The 19120-nt window shown below is 40.0% G+C and overlaps 1 protein-coding gene across 1 annotated transcript in view; it reads right to left on the reverse strand.

Moving 5' to 3' along the window:
- Positions 1–1349: 1349 nt before the first annotated feature.
- LOC111979548 (astrotactin-1-like) overlaps positions 1350–19120 on the reverse strand; it is a 229425-nt gene continuing 211654 nt past the window's right edge. The window contains 4 exon segments of the mRNA XM_070448910.1: positions 1350–6176; positions 12406–12589; positions 12821–12921; positions 17208–17343. Of these exon segments, the coding sequence (XP_070305011.1) occupies positions 5939–6176; positions 12406–12589; positions 12821–12921; positions 17208–17343 (659 nt within the window). The 3' untranslated portion in view covers positions 1350–5938.

Consider the following 19120-nt stretch of genomic DNA (forward strand, 5'->3'; position numbering starts at 1 on the left):
GGGAATGTGATGAAAGAAATAAAAGATGAAATAAATCATTCTCTCTACTATTATCTGACATTTTAGATTCTTAAAATAAAGTGGTGATCCTAACTGACCTAAAACAGGGAATTTTTACTAGGATTAAATGTCAGGAATTGTGAAAAACTGAGTTTAAATGTATTTGGCTAAGGTGTATGTAGTCTTCCGACTTCAACTGTCTAGGTAGGGGTAAAGTAACCAGGCAACGGGATGGATAATAGACAGCAGGAGCGTGTGTGCTGAGTGTGAAAGTGTGTGTGGCGTCAGTATGCAGGTGTGTGCGTAAGGATGTGTAGTGTGTGTGTTGGGACGTCAGTGTAAGTATGTGTGAGTTTGTGGGTCCAGTGTGTGTATGCATAGAGTCAGTGCAAGAGAGTGCAAAAGAGGCTCAATGTAGGTATTCCGGGTAGCTATTTGAATAGCTATTTTGCAGGCTTGTTGAGCAGTCTTATGGCTTGTGGGTTGAAGCTGTTCAGGGTCCTCCTGGTTCCAGACTTGGTGCATTGGTACAGCTTGGTGGAGCAGATGGAGTGGAGCAGATGTAAAACCTTTTGAGGATCTGAGGGCCCATGACAAATCTTTTCAGCCTCCTGAGGGGGAATAAGCGCTGTCGTGCCCTCTCCACAACTGTGTGGGTGTGTGTGGACGATGTTAATTCCTTAGAGATGTGTACACCAAGGAACTTGAAGCTCTCAATCCTCTCCACTTCAGCCCCATCACTGTGGATGGGGGCACGCTCACCTGTCCGTTTCCTGTGTTCCACGCAGGTCTCTAAACTCATCCCTAAAGGCTGCCTCATCATCGTTAGTCATACCTGTTGGTGTCGTGGGTGAACAGAGAGTACAGGAGGGAACTAAGCACACACCGCAGAGGGGCTTCTGTGTTGATGGTCAGCGTGGCGGATGTGTTGTTGCCTACCCTCACCACCCGAGGGCAGCTCGTTAGGAAGTGAAGGATACAGTTGCAGAGGGAGGTGTTCAAGCCCAGGGTCCTAAGCTTGGTGATGAGCATGGAGGGGACTATGTTGTATGAACAGCCTTCTTACATAGGTATTCCTTTTGTCCATGTGGGTGGGAGTAGTATGGAGTGCAATATAGATTTGGAGTGGGTCCAGGGTGTCTGGGATGATGGTGTTTATATGAGCCATGACCATCATTTCAAAACATTTCATGGGTATAGATGTGAGTGCTACAGGAAGATAGTAATTTAGGCAGGTTACCTTGGCGTTCTTTGGCATGGGGACTATGGTGGTCTGCTTGAAACAAGTTGGTATTACGGACCAGGTCAGAGATACGTGGAAAATGTCAGTGAAGACACTTGCCAGCTAGTCAAATCAAATCGAATTTTATTGGTCACATACACATATTTAACAGATGTTATTGCGGGCGTTGCGAAATGCTTGTGTTCCTAGCTCCAACATTGCAGTAGTACCTAACAATTCACAACAATACACACACATCTAAAAGTAAAAGTAAATATATAAATATTAGATCGAGCAATGTCAGAGTGGCATTGACAAAAATGCAGTATAATAGAAAACAGTATATGCATATGAGATGAGTAAAGCAGTAAGTAAACATGATTAAAGTGACTAGTGTTCCATTATTAAAGTGGCCAGTGATTACATGTCTATGTATATAGGGCAGCAGCCTCTAAGTTGCAGAGTTGCGTAACCGGGTGGAAGCCGGCTAGTGATGGCAAAAGTTTTGGAAAACCTGGTGAACTCACAGTTCAAAGACTTTCTTTATAATAACTCAGTTTTATCTCAATTCCAGTCGGGTTTTAGAGCCAAGCATAGTACAATTACTGTTGTAAGGTTGTAGGTGATATTCTAGATGCTCAGGACATGACAAATCCCTATGTTTAACTTTTATTGACTTATCGAAGGCCTTCGACACTGTTGACAATGCCCTGCTGTTGTATAGACTAAAAAAGGTTAGTTTAAGTGTTGATGCATTGGATTGGTTCCAAAACTACCTTTCTGACAGAACACAGTGTGTAGCTAAGGAGGGTATGAAATCTGAGTTTCGAAGGCTTACAAAAGGAGTTCCCCAGGGCTCAATTTTACGTCCGATCCTTTTTACACTGTATATAAATGATAAAGGGAAGACTGTTGACTCTGCAAATCTCCATCTATATGCTGATGACACAATTATTTATTCTAGAGCATCTAATATTGAGAAGGCTTTTCAGGACTTACAGTTGGCCTTTGATGTTATTCGAAGGCAGCTTTTCCAATTGAAACTTGTGCTTAATGAAAGGAAAACAAAGTTTATGGTTTTCTCTTCCCTGAAAGTTAACAGATAGAGTCACTTGCAGATTTTAACTATAACAGGCCAGAAATATGATAGGGTCCCCTCCTATAAGTATTTTGGGATTTGGTTAGATGAAAAGTTTAATTTTAAACAGCACATTGATACCTTGACCAAGAAACTGAAGTTGAAATTTGATTTTTATTTCAGGAACAAATCATGCTTTTCAATGTTAGTCAGAAAATATATTGTTCAAAGCACTTTTTTATCTGTGCTGGATTATGGTGATATTGTCTATATGTTGGCCTCAGCAAGTACCTTGAAAACTCTGGACACATTGTGCTTTAAGATTTATTACAAATGCTTGATCACTTACCCATCACTGTGATTTGTATGCTATGGTGCAATGGACCTCTCTCTCCACCAGGAGGCTAAAGCACTGGGACACTTTTGTGTACAAAGCATTGATGGGACAACTCCCTTCGTATCTCTGCTCAGTCACTAAATATAGTCTTTGTTCACAGTCGCTGCTGTCCATGTCTGTTCCTAAGGCTAGAACTGAGATGGGGATAACATATTTTTCCCATAATGCCCCTTCATCCTGGAACATGCTTCAGAAGATTTTAAAGTTATGGGATTTAGTGTCTTTGCCTTTTTTTTAGACTCTGATCGACAACACTGTTTGTGATAACTGGAGTTGTTTCTAATCTTCAATTGTATCTTTAACTTGTGACACTTTGTCTTTTGTGTGTATTCTGTATTTTTTTCAGTCTCTCGTTCCCAGCTTTGATGCACCTGTATTGACCTCGCCTTCTGGATGATAGCGGGGTAAAAAGGGAGGATAGGGAGATTGAATATGTCTGTAAACACTCTGGCCCCATGGCCTTGCGAATATTAACCTGTTTAAAGGTCTTACTCACATCGGCTACCGAGAGTGAGATCACACAGTCGTCTGGAACAGCTGGTTCTCTCATGCATGGTTCAGTGTTGCTTGCCTCGAAGCGAGCATTGAAGGCATTTAGCTCTTTAGTATCTTGCATACATCGTGTGCCCCTAAGGATATACACTGAGTGTACAAAACATTAGGAACACCTGCTCTTTCCATGGCATAAACTTACCAGGTGAATCCAGGTGAAAGCTATGATCCCTTGTTGATTTCACTTGTTAAATCAACTTTAATCAGTGTAGATGAAGGGGAGGAGACAGGTTAAATATGTATTTTAAGCCTTGAGACAATTGAGACATAGATTGTGTATTTCTGCAATTCAGAGGGTGAATGGGCAAGACAAAATATTTAAGTGCCTTTGAACGGGGTATGGTAGTAGGTGCCAGGCACACTGGTTTGAGTGTCAAGAACTGCAAAGCTGCTGCGTTTTTCACATTCATCAGTTTCCCGTGAGTATCAAGAATGGTCCACCAACCAAAGGTCATGATGTGCCATCAAACAGGAAATGCGTCAACACAGGACTAAAATCGAGTCCTACTACACTGGCTCTGATGCTCGTCGGATGTGGCAGGGCTTGCAAACTATCACAGATTACAAAGGGAAACCCAGTGACGCGAGCCTACCAGACAAGCTAAATTCCTTCTATGCTCACTTCGAGGCAAGCAACACTGAACCATGCATGAGAGCACCAGCAGTTCCGGATGACTGCGTGATCTCGCCCTCGGTAGCCTATGTGAGTAGGACCTTTAATTAAACAGGTTAACATTCACAAGGCTGCGGGGCCAGACAGATTACTAGGATGTGTACTCAGAGCATGCGCTGCCCAGCTGGCGGGTGTCTTCACTGACATTTTCAACCTCTCCCTGACTCAGTCTATAATACCTACATGTTTCAAGCAGACCACCATAGTCCCTGTGCCCAAGAACGCCAAGGTAACCTGTCTAAATGACTATTGCCCCGTAAATGACTATTACCCCCCACATCTGTAGAGTCCATGCCCTGGCGAAATGAGGCTGTTCTGAGGTCAAAAAGGGGTGCAAGGTGCTGTTTTGTGTTTTGTGCACTCAGTGTATAAGTGAGAAGCTGAGCCGAGACTTAACATGTCTTTTGGCGTTGTTATTTGGTTTAAACCATCGCGTTTGAGGCTCAACAATCCCTAAGAAACACTCCAATCAGTGTGACATGAGTTAACTTGAGTTAACTGACTGAAAATGAACTAGACCTAGACATGGTGACTGATCAGGAAACTTTTTTTTTTAGAACATCCAACATTCCAAAATTTCATAATATATTGTTTATTATTCTTTGAAATAGCAAAGATCAAAGGGAAAAAGGGAACATTAGATTAGCCACATAGACATAATAGTATAACATGCAGATTTTTGTTAGTTTTCATCCGCTTTAGTTTCCATCAGCTTTATGATGTGTATGGTAACAATTCTGATGCACTTCTGATGGATAATAACATTTGTTAAGCATTATAATCTGTCCATTTCTGTAATCCACTTCATTGTATTGATAAAACAAACCTCTCCATTATTTTGGGAAACAGTCTCAGAATAAAAATATTGCAAACATACACAAAACATGTATACATAACAACACCTCTCATGTGCAAATTGAAACAAAAAAAAGCATACCTACCAATGTCAACCAATGGTTTTCTCATAATAAAAGACATATCCTTACAGCTGAGGCCCACTGTTATTAATGTTATAATAGAAATAATTTGTAATACAAAATGTACAGAAGCTAACCACTGTGCTGTTATTTGATGCATTGGTGAACCTATGAAAATATCTACAAGCATTTGTTTTCAAGTCCATGTTATGGGGATAACTATTGCATTATCAAAGTGTGTGAGGAGCGTAATTGTTTTTTAAAGAAAACACTCTGCATTTGGTTTATATTAATTGCAAGTGTGTGCTGCTTTGAAATGCTATTGTTTTAAATGTATGAAAACGTATTATAGTAAAACAAAGGTATCAAAGGTATTAGTGTTTTTACAGGATCACATCATGTATATTCTTAAGACACATACAAATTTAAATTTCTAAACATACTACGGATAAACAATATAAAACATTGATTTGCTGTTATCTTTCATTTTGTAATAGAAATGCTGATTCAAAGATAGCCATTTGTTGATTTCAGAATGATTAGGAATTCATTGATGTAGCAAATACTGTCATTTGAGTTTGGTAACTTTTAACATTTAGAGCCACACTGTCTGTACATGACCTCCCAACCTTCTGAAATGACCACTAATGTATATACTGACTGTCTAAATACAAAAGACCTGTACAATAGCTTAAATATGAATGTATACTTGAATACTACATTCAACATGTTACAGTAAATAACTAAATCTTCATAATCCTAATATATACATTTTTGGGCTTCAGGATTGTTGGTGCAACTTCCAAACTTCCAAACGTCCAAAAAGTCATGAAAAGTGCTGTCTAAATGCAATTAAGCATTGAGAAAGGTACATGTACACTTTGTTACTGTACATGTGCATTATTGTTATATCTTGCTCTAATAATATTTTAAATAAACCCTCCTCACCTCTCAAACCCAACCTACTTTGAAATCAGGTTCCTATAACAATAAATAAGGGTTAGAACACACAATAATTAAAAAGCAGACATGATGGTAATCCCAAAAGCACAATTACACACTTACAGATCCTCAAGACCCATTATTTGCTGTGTGACGTTCAACGTTCTTTGGGCTCCCCATAATCATTGTACATGACTGGCAGGTTCTGTTCGTCGCAGGCCTTTCGCACATCCTGGCCCAGGTCCACCCAGTTGAGACCAAAGGCCTTGGTGTCTGTGTAGCGGCAGGACAGGTACTTGAGGGACATCCTGCGCAGGCCGATCTTGGGCTCCTGGAGAAGATTCCTGCACCAGCCACTCAGGTCGTCCAGCTGGGAGAGAATCAGACCAGCTTTCCTACAAAGGAACACAACACTCCTCAGCAAACACAAACTACCTTGAAATCAGGTTCCTATAATATTACCTGCCACAGTGCTACACAGTATAGGCATAAAATGTACAGGTGTCTTAACATGGATAACTATTGGTAATTATGACGTATTGTTAACACATTAGTAATATACACAATTTACCTCAAATCAAATTATTTCCAAAGACAAACTGTACATAGACAGGGCCCTAACACAAAAGAAAATGTCTTAAAGCTAGAATCCATAGCGGTGAAACCTATATCTATGGAGGGGTTGAAGCTGCCACATCAGTTTGCGATATTACAACAACAAAGACGTTACTTCAAACAACGAACACTGTTTTCTTCTCCCTCTGATATCATTGCACATCATCACACGAACGATAGAACAGCAGTGTATCTGCAAAGTTTTACCACGATGCTGGATGCTTATATACTCAAAACAAAAACAATAACAAATGCGCATGGGGCGGCCAGTGGCGCTGTTTCGCCTATTGTGGATCTCGGTTTCTTGTAGAATTATCTCAAAAGAACAAGAAGAAAAAGTAAGATTGATGGAAATACCTAATACACAAATTATGGAATTCTGTCTGGATTGAGGTAAAATCTAAGTATTTGGTGTTCTCACCTTAAATGATGCAAATCAAAAGTTGGATAGAGCGGGTCACTCATAAATCACACGTTGCGTCTTCACCATCATTTTGACAATACGACACTCTAAACCCACATCTTCCTTGCAGGAAGAGACTGGGCATGAGGTGGAATAAATAATTGATTAACTTCTAAGGTCAATATTTTACTGTTATTTATCCATTTCATAACCTGTACAAGGTCTACCCATGTTCAGATAACAGTGACGACACTGCATATTTTTTTCACTAATTGGTCTGTTGACCAATCAGATCAGCTCTGAAAAATATCTGATTTGAAATAATCTGATGTGATTGGTCAAAAGACCAATTAGTGGAAAAAATATAAGAATTGGGCTGCCTGTATAAACACAGCCACTGAAAGTGATGAAGCTGTCTCCACGATAAGTGGCTGACAGAAACAGTAACTGTACAGGATGGAAAGAGTGTCTCACTCCTCAGACATGGCTTCACCTCACTCACTGGCCAAACCAGGACCACCAAACTGCAATGTAAATAGTGAGACGTTTTTGGGTAGACTCATACTCTGTTATTAATGAAAAGCACATTATTCTCTCTTAATACTGTCATCTCTCCCAAATCCTACATTCAAAGCATTCCTAAGAATATCCACAGAATCCAATGTTTTCAGACATACTGTCCCTCTTAACTTGCTATTCATTGTGACTCATCTGATTGACTCATTGTTTTGTTGTTAGTCCAGGCGCAGGGTGGAATGAGGACAGCTTGTTAGTGTGCTTTTAGTGTCACAGGGTGAGACTTTCCAAAAAAGGACAATATCACTGTTTCATTGACATACTGTAATGGACTGTCATATTTCCATGTATTTGCATTCAACAGGGGAAAGCTAAGCGGTGACTGTAATATTATACATCCTCATATTGAGATTTTGTATTTCAAAGTAGGGGCAGGTTAATCAGTTCTCCCTTGAATATTGGATACTACTGTGTCTGTAGCYGAGGAGGGTGGTGGGAGGAGCTATCGGAGGACAGGTTCATTGTAATGCCTGGAATAGAATCAATGGAATGGTACCAAACACATCAAACACATGGAAACAACATTGATTCCATTCCAGCCATTTTGCCCATCCTCCTATAGCTCTTCCCACCAGCCCCCTCTGGTCTGAAGCCTATGTTATGTTTACATAGAGATACTAAGCAACATCCCATTTGCATATGCTAGTCAAATAGGGCAGAACAACAGCTTAAATTCCCACAATTTATCATCTGCAGAGAACTCTTGAGAAAATAATATAACAGTACTTTGAAAGATGTAAAAATTCACAGACATATTGAGTCTTTAGTAAATAATCAGTGTGTCTGTACTAGGGATGCTGTCATTTATATCATCCTTCTAAATGTATTGTAATGACCTCGATAGATCATGAATGAGAGAATGTCCACAACAGTTCCCTAGTTCTCGAAATGAACGGTTGATTAACCCAGAACTCACACAGGCAACTGTCTGGCCGTAGCCTACGCCAAATAAATCTGATACAACAATAACAGGTATTCAACTCACTGTCGGGACATGAAGAGAGGGATAACAATGCAAGCATGGCAATATAATAGACATGTAGTGCCCAGCCCCCTGCTGTTCTACCAACCACAAGGATGTCTGGCACTGACACATTCCCTTGATTGGCAGAGAGTAGGGGGACTGGCATGCTGGACCCTGTGAAACCACACAACTGTCCAAGCGCGTCGCTACAATATATATTTTTCTAATACCTTGCCACATTTCAGTGGTTTAAGGAATTTAGATATTTATTTACTTAAAACAAAAACCTTCAGGTTTGTTATGCTTTAATTTGTCAAGAAATAACTATTTGGGCTTCAAATAGCAATGGTTGTCACCATAAATCCCAGCATGTATAGAAGTGGAAAATGGCTTCACATTTCCGAGGTACAGTACACTCACTATATCTCACTCTGTCAGGGCCCCTCTTTCAAATCTTCTTGACTCAGACAGCCACAGAGACCAGGGACTGGACCAAAAGAGCATCCATGATGCTAGGAAACCACCACTATGATGACTCTGTCTCTGTGTTACACAGATATACTATATGATGCGATACGATAAATGTATTGTCCATTTAAATAAACATTTTGAATGCATGCATTTTCATGTGTTGCGTGAACGTAAACTGTTGGACTTTTATGGTACAGTACCAGTACATACATTGCTGTCTATACCCAACAAACAGTTATGGGGTATATGTGTTGGTAAGACAGTCCACAACATGAGCTAATGGAAGAGTAATTGTGGTAATGTCTGAGGAAAATCTCTATAACTCCTAAACAGCCTTGATGAAATAAGGCCCTTTTTAACAAAAAAATGAAAAATCACAACAACGTGAGCTCCACTTATCATGTCATCAAGCGAAATCCAACCATAACAATACTTAGCATCGCAGGCAATTTCCTGATTAGGATGTGTCATAAAAATAACTGTCAGTTCTCAGGCTGAAAAGGCAAGGAGACAGAGTAGAGACAGTGCAATACTCATGATAGGATTTTCTCCTACCAAGCCAACATCTAACATTTCTAAGTCAACATCCAGCCTCATGCCTTTAGTGATGGGTAGTAACGTAGCGATGACAAGATTGGGACATGGAGAGAAGTGTTGGGCTCAGGAGACAGACTTTGTCAGTTTATGTTTGGCTTGAACATCACACAATTTTGCAGGAAAAAGAAACAAGAACGTTCTCTGACAGGGGCCAACCTAACTCGTCAGTGAGATATGATATGTACAAAAGTTGAGAGTGGAATATTTCCAATGCTTTATAAAGATAGATCCATTACTTCACCAGTTTATTTTAACATATTGTTTACTCTGCTGAAACAAGTTTACATTTAGTCAGGGGCTGAGTGGGTGACTATTATCTGTATTTTGACTAGCTAATGAAAATTTTAATGGTCCACATTGTTTGTGACAGGGTAACCCCAGTGAATTGGAGGATTTCATAACAAGGAAAGTCATTTCTGGAGACAAGCCCTGTTACAGGCAATGTTGTCTGCTTTGTATTGGTGTGTGTGGAAACCAAAATCTCATTGTTTTGATTCAAATGGTACATTGATCCTTTCAGAACTGCTAGAGAGGCAGGGGGTATGGAACAAGTAAACAAGTGATGGGGGGTCTCCAATTATAGGAACCTCCTGGTCTTCTCCAGGAGCCCAACGCACCCAACACATAAGGTCCATTGCAAACTGTGTCTAATCATGTTATTCTTATTCTAATTCTAAAGAATACATTACAAATACATCTCTTCAGTAACGCCTATAGCACAATGACATTTCCTGAGGCAGCAGGCTTACACAATCACAACACACCATAACAACATGGYAAATCCTTCCCAACACGCTAACAAGCTAACAATAGTCTTAAAGTATGGAGCAACTTAAAAGGTAGATATCTATCTACACGCTCTCCTCCTCTTACCTTTTCTCTTCGCTTGTGGACTTCAGGCCAAACCTTCATATCATGACCGCTAACCGCTACACAAAGCCTACATCGTTGTCATGTCATAGTCAACATAGCTACTAGAACTAACGCATTAGTAAACCCTCTACAATCATGCAGTACAGTGTACAGTCAGCAGCAAGCAGTTTAGCAGTTACACCGGCGGGCCCCAGTGGCAACAACTAAATAAAACCACAAACTTACCTRGACTTGGAAGAGTTCCAGTGTTGGATAGCCATAGCCAGCTAGCTAACATAGCATCCCTCTCTGTTTAAACAGGTTTTTGATTAGGCCAAACTAGCTAGCTGTATTTCACGCTAGCTAAGTAAGTGAAAGTGAAAAAATATATACTATGAAATATAGCTCTCTCTCTCTTGCTTCTCCTTAATTTTGGATAAAATTAATTTGTTCAAAACTGTTCAACTATTGTCTTTCTCTCTTTTTGAGTCAACTACTCACCACATTTTATTCACTGAAGTGCTAGCTAGCTGTAGCTTATGCTTTCAGTACTAGAATCCTTCTCTGATCCTTTTATTTGGTGGACAACATGTCCGTTTATGCTGCAATAACTCTGATAGGTTGGAGGAATTCCTCCGGAAGTTGTCATAATTACTGTGTAAGTCTATGGAAGGGAGAGAGAACCATGAGGTTCCTAGGTTTTGTATTGAAGTCAATGTACCCAGGGGAGTACGGAAGCTAGCTGTCCTCCAGCTACACCATGGTGGTACCCTACAGAGTTCTGTTGAGGCTACTGTAGAACTTAATTGCAAAACAGTGTGTTTTAATCAATTATTTGGTGACGTGAATATATTTAGTTCAGTTTTATCTAAAAAGGCTAACTTTTTTAATGTTTCACTATTTAAATTTTTCTGAAATTCACTGAGGAGGATGGGGAAGACCATGAAGAGCCTCCACTGGTTGAAATCTTCCTAGAAGTGACACATGGTTGACGGAGAGACATGTCAAAATGATTGAATGAAAGTTTGGCACTTTAGCGAGCCTTTATTCATATAAAAAAATGATATGTATTGAATTCTCCATGTGTTCTATATTAAAGAGCACTGCATTTAATATAAKAGGCTTTTAAAATTCAATATTGGTGCACGCAAAAGGCACTCTTCTCGTGGAATGACCCAGCCAGTGCAGCCATCCTCCTTAACACTATAATGGTGTTTAGTGAGATAATGTCCAATTGATTACTAGGTTAATCTAAACCCATGTTTATAGTCCCCCGACCCTCACCTCAAATGCACTTACTTTGGTGCTTACTTGACATGAATCATCCCTCTGAAAATTGGGGGCTGTTAATGTAAGTGTATTTTAATGGAACACTTCAGAAGCAAACCAATTACTTCAACGCTTCCAATATGGGCTCGATTAAAAACAACCTTTAATTTAAAACTAAGGCCCTGATTCGGAGTTTGCAGTCGAAGACGTCTTAATCAGTTTCACCTGCTTCACCGTGCATCTACCAGCAACCGTACCTACACATTTTATTTCGGACACATGGCTCTGTTTATAAAGCATTTAGCTACAATTTCACATTATAATACTTATCTGCACTGAGTAACCAGTAAGGGGATAGCGGAGGCCTTCCTGCCTACTGTAAATTGACAGACGAATGTCAGAGGTACAATTGTCTCCAATAATTTTGAATTAATTTCCACTTTACCCAATTCATGCAAACGATGTCTACAATCAAATCCTGTATTTGGAATCTATTATAGACCAGTATGTGTTAAAAACACATCCAAAATGACCTAAAAAAATCAAGTCTCAACAACCACCCATGTAGGGACGGATTGTGATGCTACTACACAGTCTGGTGGGCGGTAGTTGTGCTGTCCTAACCAATATGCCATGATATTCTTGGAGAGAGAGAGAGACAGAGACAGAGACAGAGAGAGACAGAGACAGAGACAGAGACAGAGAGAGACAGAGAGAGACAGAGAGAGACAGAGAGAGACAGAGAGAGACAGAGAGAGAGAGAGAGATGACGACGCACGACGAGAGCGAGAGAAGAGAGAGAGCGAGAGAGAGAGAGAGAGAGAGATATCTGGGCCCCAGTTCATCCTCCCATCTCCAGGTGGGCCCCAGTTCATACCTGGGCCCCAGTTCATCCTCGCATCTCCAGGTGAACTCTCCGAAGCTCTCGTAACGCTGGTTGTAGTGGTAGAGCACACGGTGCAGGGTGGGAGAGCCCAGTTCCATCAGCGTATTGTAGGCCGTCTGCTGCTCCTTGCCACTTGTGTAACCATTGAACAGGTTGTAGATCTTGTCTGAAATCTCTGCAACAACACAGATCTGATCTCAGTACTGTATGTGGAGCCAATAAATAAAATTAAATGTTATTGGTCACATACACATATTTAGCAGATGTTTATATGAAATTAGATGTAGTGAAATTCTTGACATGTGTGTCTCAATAAGTTTTCAGATTGGTAACTACTGTTAGAAAATTTGTCTAAAAACCAAGATACAGATACAGAAACTGTCCATCCATGCATGAGAAATCCCACCTTGTGCTTTGACATCATCCACAGCAGGACAGGGGGTCTTGATGGTGACCTCAGTAGGACTGGAGCGACGGCCTGTGTTGTCCACTGCCCAGAGCCTAAACCTGAAAACCAACATATATGACTAGTGTTAGTTCATTGCAATGGGAGTGCATGCTACAGCAATAATGTGTGCAACTGCTAACTAGTGCTTCAGGCTTTGAAAATAAAAATAAAAATGACCCTGAATTAAGTGGTTGAAATTAGATGCATTCAATGTTATTGTGACAAAATCATAACATTTTCTGATTGACTGTTGTAATGTGATAAAAATGCAACTAAAATCTGACAATAGACTAAATTTACAAAACAAGTGCGTGGATGTTAACATTTACTTGAAGCCTATCGCCATCTAGTGGAAGGAAACATTAACAACTACCACCTGCAGTGGTATCTGTGAAATAGTGTATTGTGTCTACCCCAAATAAATGTACTGTATGTATCCATGGTTATGAATACAATACAATACAGCCTGACAAATAAGGCACTGAGGTCACTGTCCAGTGTCAAGACAATAAGAGAAATAAAATAATGTGTAAAATTAGGTTTCCTTTTTGGAACCTACAGAGCCGGTATTTTTACATTCTCAAAGCTGAACTGAAAGATTTTGCGAATACACTTGAACAGATATTCTAAAGAAGTAATCAAGCATTTCACTAACTGTACAGCACAGGTATAGAGAGATTTAATGATAAAAGGAAATATTTTGAAAATAACTGAATTTACCTGTTGTAACAACTGTGCTGAACAGKCTGCCAACAAGGAGACTGACCAGAAGCAAAATTATGTAAAGATAAAGCGCATATGTTTTTGGTTGGGATATTCCTATTCCTTTACATCAGAACCATTTGAAGAGACAATGTGCTCAAGCTGAGAGTTTCTCCCACTCCCTCCTTTGTGTAATCTTTTCAGTGTGTCTACCCCATTTACAGAGCGTGTGTGAGGTAAGTGGCTGCATGTGTGGAGTTAGGGAGCTGAGTGTGAGTGCCAGAGGAGGGAGGGGGGAGGTGGAGGGGTGCCCGAGGAACTTATATCTCTCAGAGCATGGCCCAATTCATTACACCGACTGACCCTAAACACACAGTCAAGCGTTCCATGCGGTCATTACACACTGGCCACCAGGCAGCACAACATTGACCTCACATGGGACTTCCTCAGTGGTGAGTTTACATCACCACAATATCATCTTGCATTACTACAACCACCAGAGCAATGCAGACTGTAATGTCCAGTAGCACAGAAACAGCATAACCATAAGCTGCTTTCATTACACCTGGCAATGACCTCACTTAACTCCTCACGTTTCCCGGAAAGTGAATAGATTTGTCCTAATATCGAATTCAACGATATCATTTTTTTCCTATTTTMGGGGGAAAATACACAATACCTCCGAAATAGTTTGTTATCGGGCCATTTATAAACATTAGAAGTCATTATAATATAAATCCAGGGTAAATGTTGAATTTTGTGATTAAAAAAAAGAAAAATATGTATATTGAAATAACTTCTCAAATAGTGCACATTTTGTCAAGAACAAGGCCTTTCTCTGTCATGTTTGTCTGCACACCTAATCTGTTGATCTTGTGATTCTTGTTTCTGCTATTAGCATTAAGTGCTCCGTTTACGCACTTTCAAGCTGTTCCAAAGCATGAGCTACTTCCCCAGCTGTCTGAACCATATTTAAAACACCCCAATTTGAACCTTAAAGAAGTACATACACATGACTGGGGAGTGATTCCAGGCTCCTTGCACAAACTGGATGTTGTTCCCTTCATGAGACTGTGTTTCCATGGGATAACATCGACACATATGTACACATCCACGGAACATCCAGGGCAGGGCTTCCCTCAGTGCAATACACAATAGTGTTGTAATATGGTGTAAAAGTTCTAGGAGATATGCTTTCCCAGGATCTGCATTTAACCTAAGAAGAATAGCTAGCTAGTTTGATATTATCCATTAACCAATCTTCATATTGTGCAATTCCTCAAATTAATAATTGTCCCTTGTTGTCTTTTTCTTGGAAATCTTACATTCAAGTCACTGCTTGCTAAATCAAGTTCGAAGGAGGCAAGCAATGTGTTTACAAGTTGGTGAAGTATATTTTACGTATTTATCTGAGTGGTGATAATGACGATATAGTATTTTCTTAAATGCTATATCCACCAATTTTTCACATTTGTGTTAGCTTATGGGTACCTTCATGTGTGTCAAATATTTATTTTCTCAGATTTTTTATTCATATATTTAGGTGGGTATTAAAATGTTTTTTTTGTTGGCAACATATCTATATATCCATTGTTTAGCTGGAATGAAATGTTCACATACTGTATTATGTGGTGGTCTTACCTAGCTATCTTAAGATGAATGCACTAACTGTAAATCGCTCTGGATAAGAACATCTGCTAAATGACTAAACTTTCAAATGTAAAGGTTTTACATACAGATCTCAAATTACTGTATTGATTCATAAAAAAATATATATGTTTATATTGATGTCACAAATGTATCATTTGTACAGTTTGTTGTTTTTATGTAGTTATTTGTTACATTTGACTGTGTAAAACCTAGCAGTACTACTTATTTCTCTGAGAGTGAGGTGGCCATATAGCGTTTTGCAAAAAAACATGATTATTTTTCTCTTGAGTTAAACCATCAAGTGATAGATTTCCAACAAATACATGAATGTCATTGAAAAACCCCTGACATGATTAGATAGTGAAAAAAACACACCAATCTCTTTCATAAGTTATCTAAAGGGGCAATCTGTAGTTGCTACATCCAGTTTTGGACTTATAAATTAATGATATACAGTGCCTTCGGAAATTATTCAGACCCATGGACTTTTTTTACATTTTGTTAGGTTACAGCCTTATTCTAAAATTTATTAAATCGTTTTTTTCACTGTAGGGGTGGTGCCAGGTTTCGTCCCGACGTGACGCTTGGCATTCAGTCCAAAGAGTTGAATCTTGGTTTCATCAGACCAGAGAATCTTGTTTCTCATGGTCTGAGAGTCCTTTAGGTGCCTTTTGGCGAGCTCCAAGTGGGCAGTCATGTGCCTTTAACTGAGGAGTTGCTTCCATCTGGCCACTCTGCCATAAAGGTCTGATTGTTGGAGTGCTGCAGAGATGGTTGTCCTTCTGGAAGGTTCTCCCATCTACACAGAGGAACTCTAGAGTTCTGTCAGAGTGACCATCGAGTTCTTGGTCACCTCCCTGACCAAGGCCCTTCTCCCCCGATTGCTCAGTTTGGCCAGGCGGCCAACTCTAGGAAGAGTCTTGGTGTTTCCAAACTTCTTCCATTTAAGAATGATGGAGGCCATTGTGTTCTTGTGGACCTTCAATGTTGATGAAATGTTTTGGTACCCTTCCCCAGATCTGTGCCTCGACACAATCCTGTCTCGGAGCTCAACGGACAATTCTTTCGACCTCATGACTTGGTTTTCTCTCTGACATGCACCGTCAACTGTGGGACCTTATATAGACAGGTGTGTGCTTTTCCAAATCATGTCCAATAAATTGAAATTATCACAGGTGGACTTCAATCAAATTGTAGAAACATCTCAAGGATGATCAACGGAAACAGGATGCACCTGAGCTCAATTTCGAGTCTCATAGCAAAGGGTCTGAATACTTATATAAATGTGATATTTCTGTTTAAAAAATTATATAAATGTGAAAAAAATTCATAAAAACCTGTTTCGCTTTGTCATTGTATTGTGTGTCGATTGATGAGGGAAAAAAATATTTTATACATTTTAGAATAAGGCTGTTACGTAACAAAATGCGTAAAGAGTCAAGGGGTCTGAATACAACTTATAAATTCTTCATAAGCTTAGTTCAACTGTCACACCTCATGAATAAAAATATTTCAATTTAAGATTATTTACCAGAGTGCCGTCCTATTTCTGTTCTTTTGGATTATATACGGAGGATCCAGCACCCAATTTAAGTTTATATACTGTGAGGTGGAGTCATGCACCTTGTTTATCTTTTCATATACCCCATGAGATCCCACAATATAAGCTTGTTTTTCTCCAATGTTTGTAAATATTGTAAATGTAAAGAAATACTGAATGGCCTCAAAACATGGTTAAAACAATACATGTAATATAATGGATGGCCAGTCCTTTCATTCATATCTCTGTCTATTAATCTGAGAGTGGCTACATTTCTKCAGGCCCATCCCTCAGCTTTTGATCAAAACAGAGYCGGGYTGCCTACTTTGTTGTTGTTTCAACTGTAAAACAATAAAAGCTAATTTACCAACATTTCTGAAAATTGATATATAGCGTTTTGAAAAGAAACCCCACAAGAGATAAGCATCCATTGATAATGCTACAGCAACTTACATGTAACTGGTGTCTGGCTCCAGGCAGCGAATGATCATGCTCACGGAGGAGGTCAAGAGGTCAGGGATATCCCCAAGCATCACACACGGAGACTTGGCCCCAGACAGGATGTCATCCACAAAGCTCAACATCGTCTCTGTACGGGAGGAAATCCAATTCATCAAATAATCAGTGATATCATGTGTTGACAAGAGAGGATATTTGAACCTGCAAACATCACAAATAGTAATTCATAGCAACAGTTCTTGAAGGAGACTAGACAACGTTTTCGTATAGTACTTTGTAATTCTTCAAATCCATAGGCTAATATCTAAGGCTTTTACATTTTCAGTTTGGGGCACATTAGGAACATGTATGCGTACTGTCAGCCGCCAACACAACGTCTTCACAGAAACACTACTCTGTGAGCTCAAATAATATACAGTGCATTCGGAGGGTATTCAGACAACTTCACTTTTTCAAAATGTTGTTACGTTACAGCTGTATTCTAAAATGGATTCAATATTTTTTTCCTCATCAATCTACACACAATACCCCATGATGACAAAGTGCAAACAGGTTTTAAAAAAAAAAAACTGGGGCCTCCCGAGTGGTGCAGTGGTATAAGACACTGCACCGCAGTGCTAGCTGTGCCACTAGAGATTCTGGGTTAGAGTCCAGGCTCTGTCGCAAATGGCCGCGACCGGGAGAACCATGCGGCGGCGCACAATTGGCCCATTGTCGTCCAGGTTATGGCGAGGGTTTGGCCGGCAGGTATGTCCTTGTCCCATCGTGCACTAGCGACTCCTGTGAGGGGCCGGGRGCAGTGCACGCTGACACGGTCGCACAGGTGTACGGTGTTTCCTCTGACACATTGGTCCGGCTGGCTTCCGGGTTAAGTGGGCATTGTGTCAAAGAAGCAGTGCGGTTGGGCTGTGTTTCGGAGGACGCATGGCTCTCGACATTCGCCTCTCCAGAGTCCGTACGGGAGTTGCAGCGAATAGACAAGACTGTAACTAGAATGTAACCAATTGGATACCATGAAAAATTGTGGAGAAAAAAGTGTGAAAAAAATCATAATAATAATTAAAAAACAAGTATTAGGAACCTTTGCTATGAAACACAAAATTGAACTCAGGTGCATCCTGTTTCCATTGTTCATCCTTGAGATGTTTCTACAACTTGATTGGAGTCCACCTGTGGTAAATTCAATTGATTTGACATGATTTGGAAAGGCTCACACCTGTCTATATAAGGTCCCACAGTTGACAGTGCATGTCAGAGCAAAAACCAAGCCATGACGTCGAAGGAATTGTCCATAGAGCAGGATTATGTCGAGGCACAGATCTGGGGAAGGGTACCAAAACAGTTCATCAGCATTGAAGGGCCACAAGAACACATTGGCCTCCATAATTCTTAAATGGAAGAAGTTTGAAACCACCAAGACTCTTCGTAGAGCTGGCCGCCTGGCCAAACGGAGCAATCGCGGGAGAAGGGCCTTGGTCAGGGAGGTGACCAAGAACTCGATGGTCACTCTGAAAGAGCTCCAGAGTKCCCCTTTGGAGTTGGGAGAACCTTCCAGAAGGACAACCATCTTCGCAGCACTCCACCAATCAGGCCTTTATGGTAGAGTGGCCAGATGGAAGCCACTCCTCAGTAAAAGCAGTGGTGGAAAAAGTCATACTTGAGTAAAAGTATAGATACCTTAATAGAAAGTTACTCAAGTAAAAGTGAAAGTCAGKCAGTAAAATACTACTTGAGTAAAAGTCTAAAAGTATTTGGTTTTAAATATACTTATGTATCAAAAGTAATTGTAATTTCTAAAATATACTTATGTATCAAAAGTAAATGTATAAATAATTTAAAATGTCTTATATTACGCAAAGCAGACAGCACCATTTTCTTGTTTTTAAAATGTGTCGATAGCCAGGGGC

Source organism: Salvelinus sp. IW2-2015, linkage group LG19, assembly GCF_002910315.2.
Source record: "Salvelinus sp. IW2-2015 linkage group LG19, ASM291031v2, whole genome shotgun sequence".
Classification (NCBI taxonomy): domain Eukaryota; kingdom Metazoa; phylum Chordata; class Actinopteri; order Salmoniformes; family Salmonidae; genus Salvelinus; species Salvelinus sp. IW2-2015.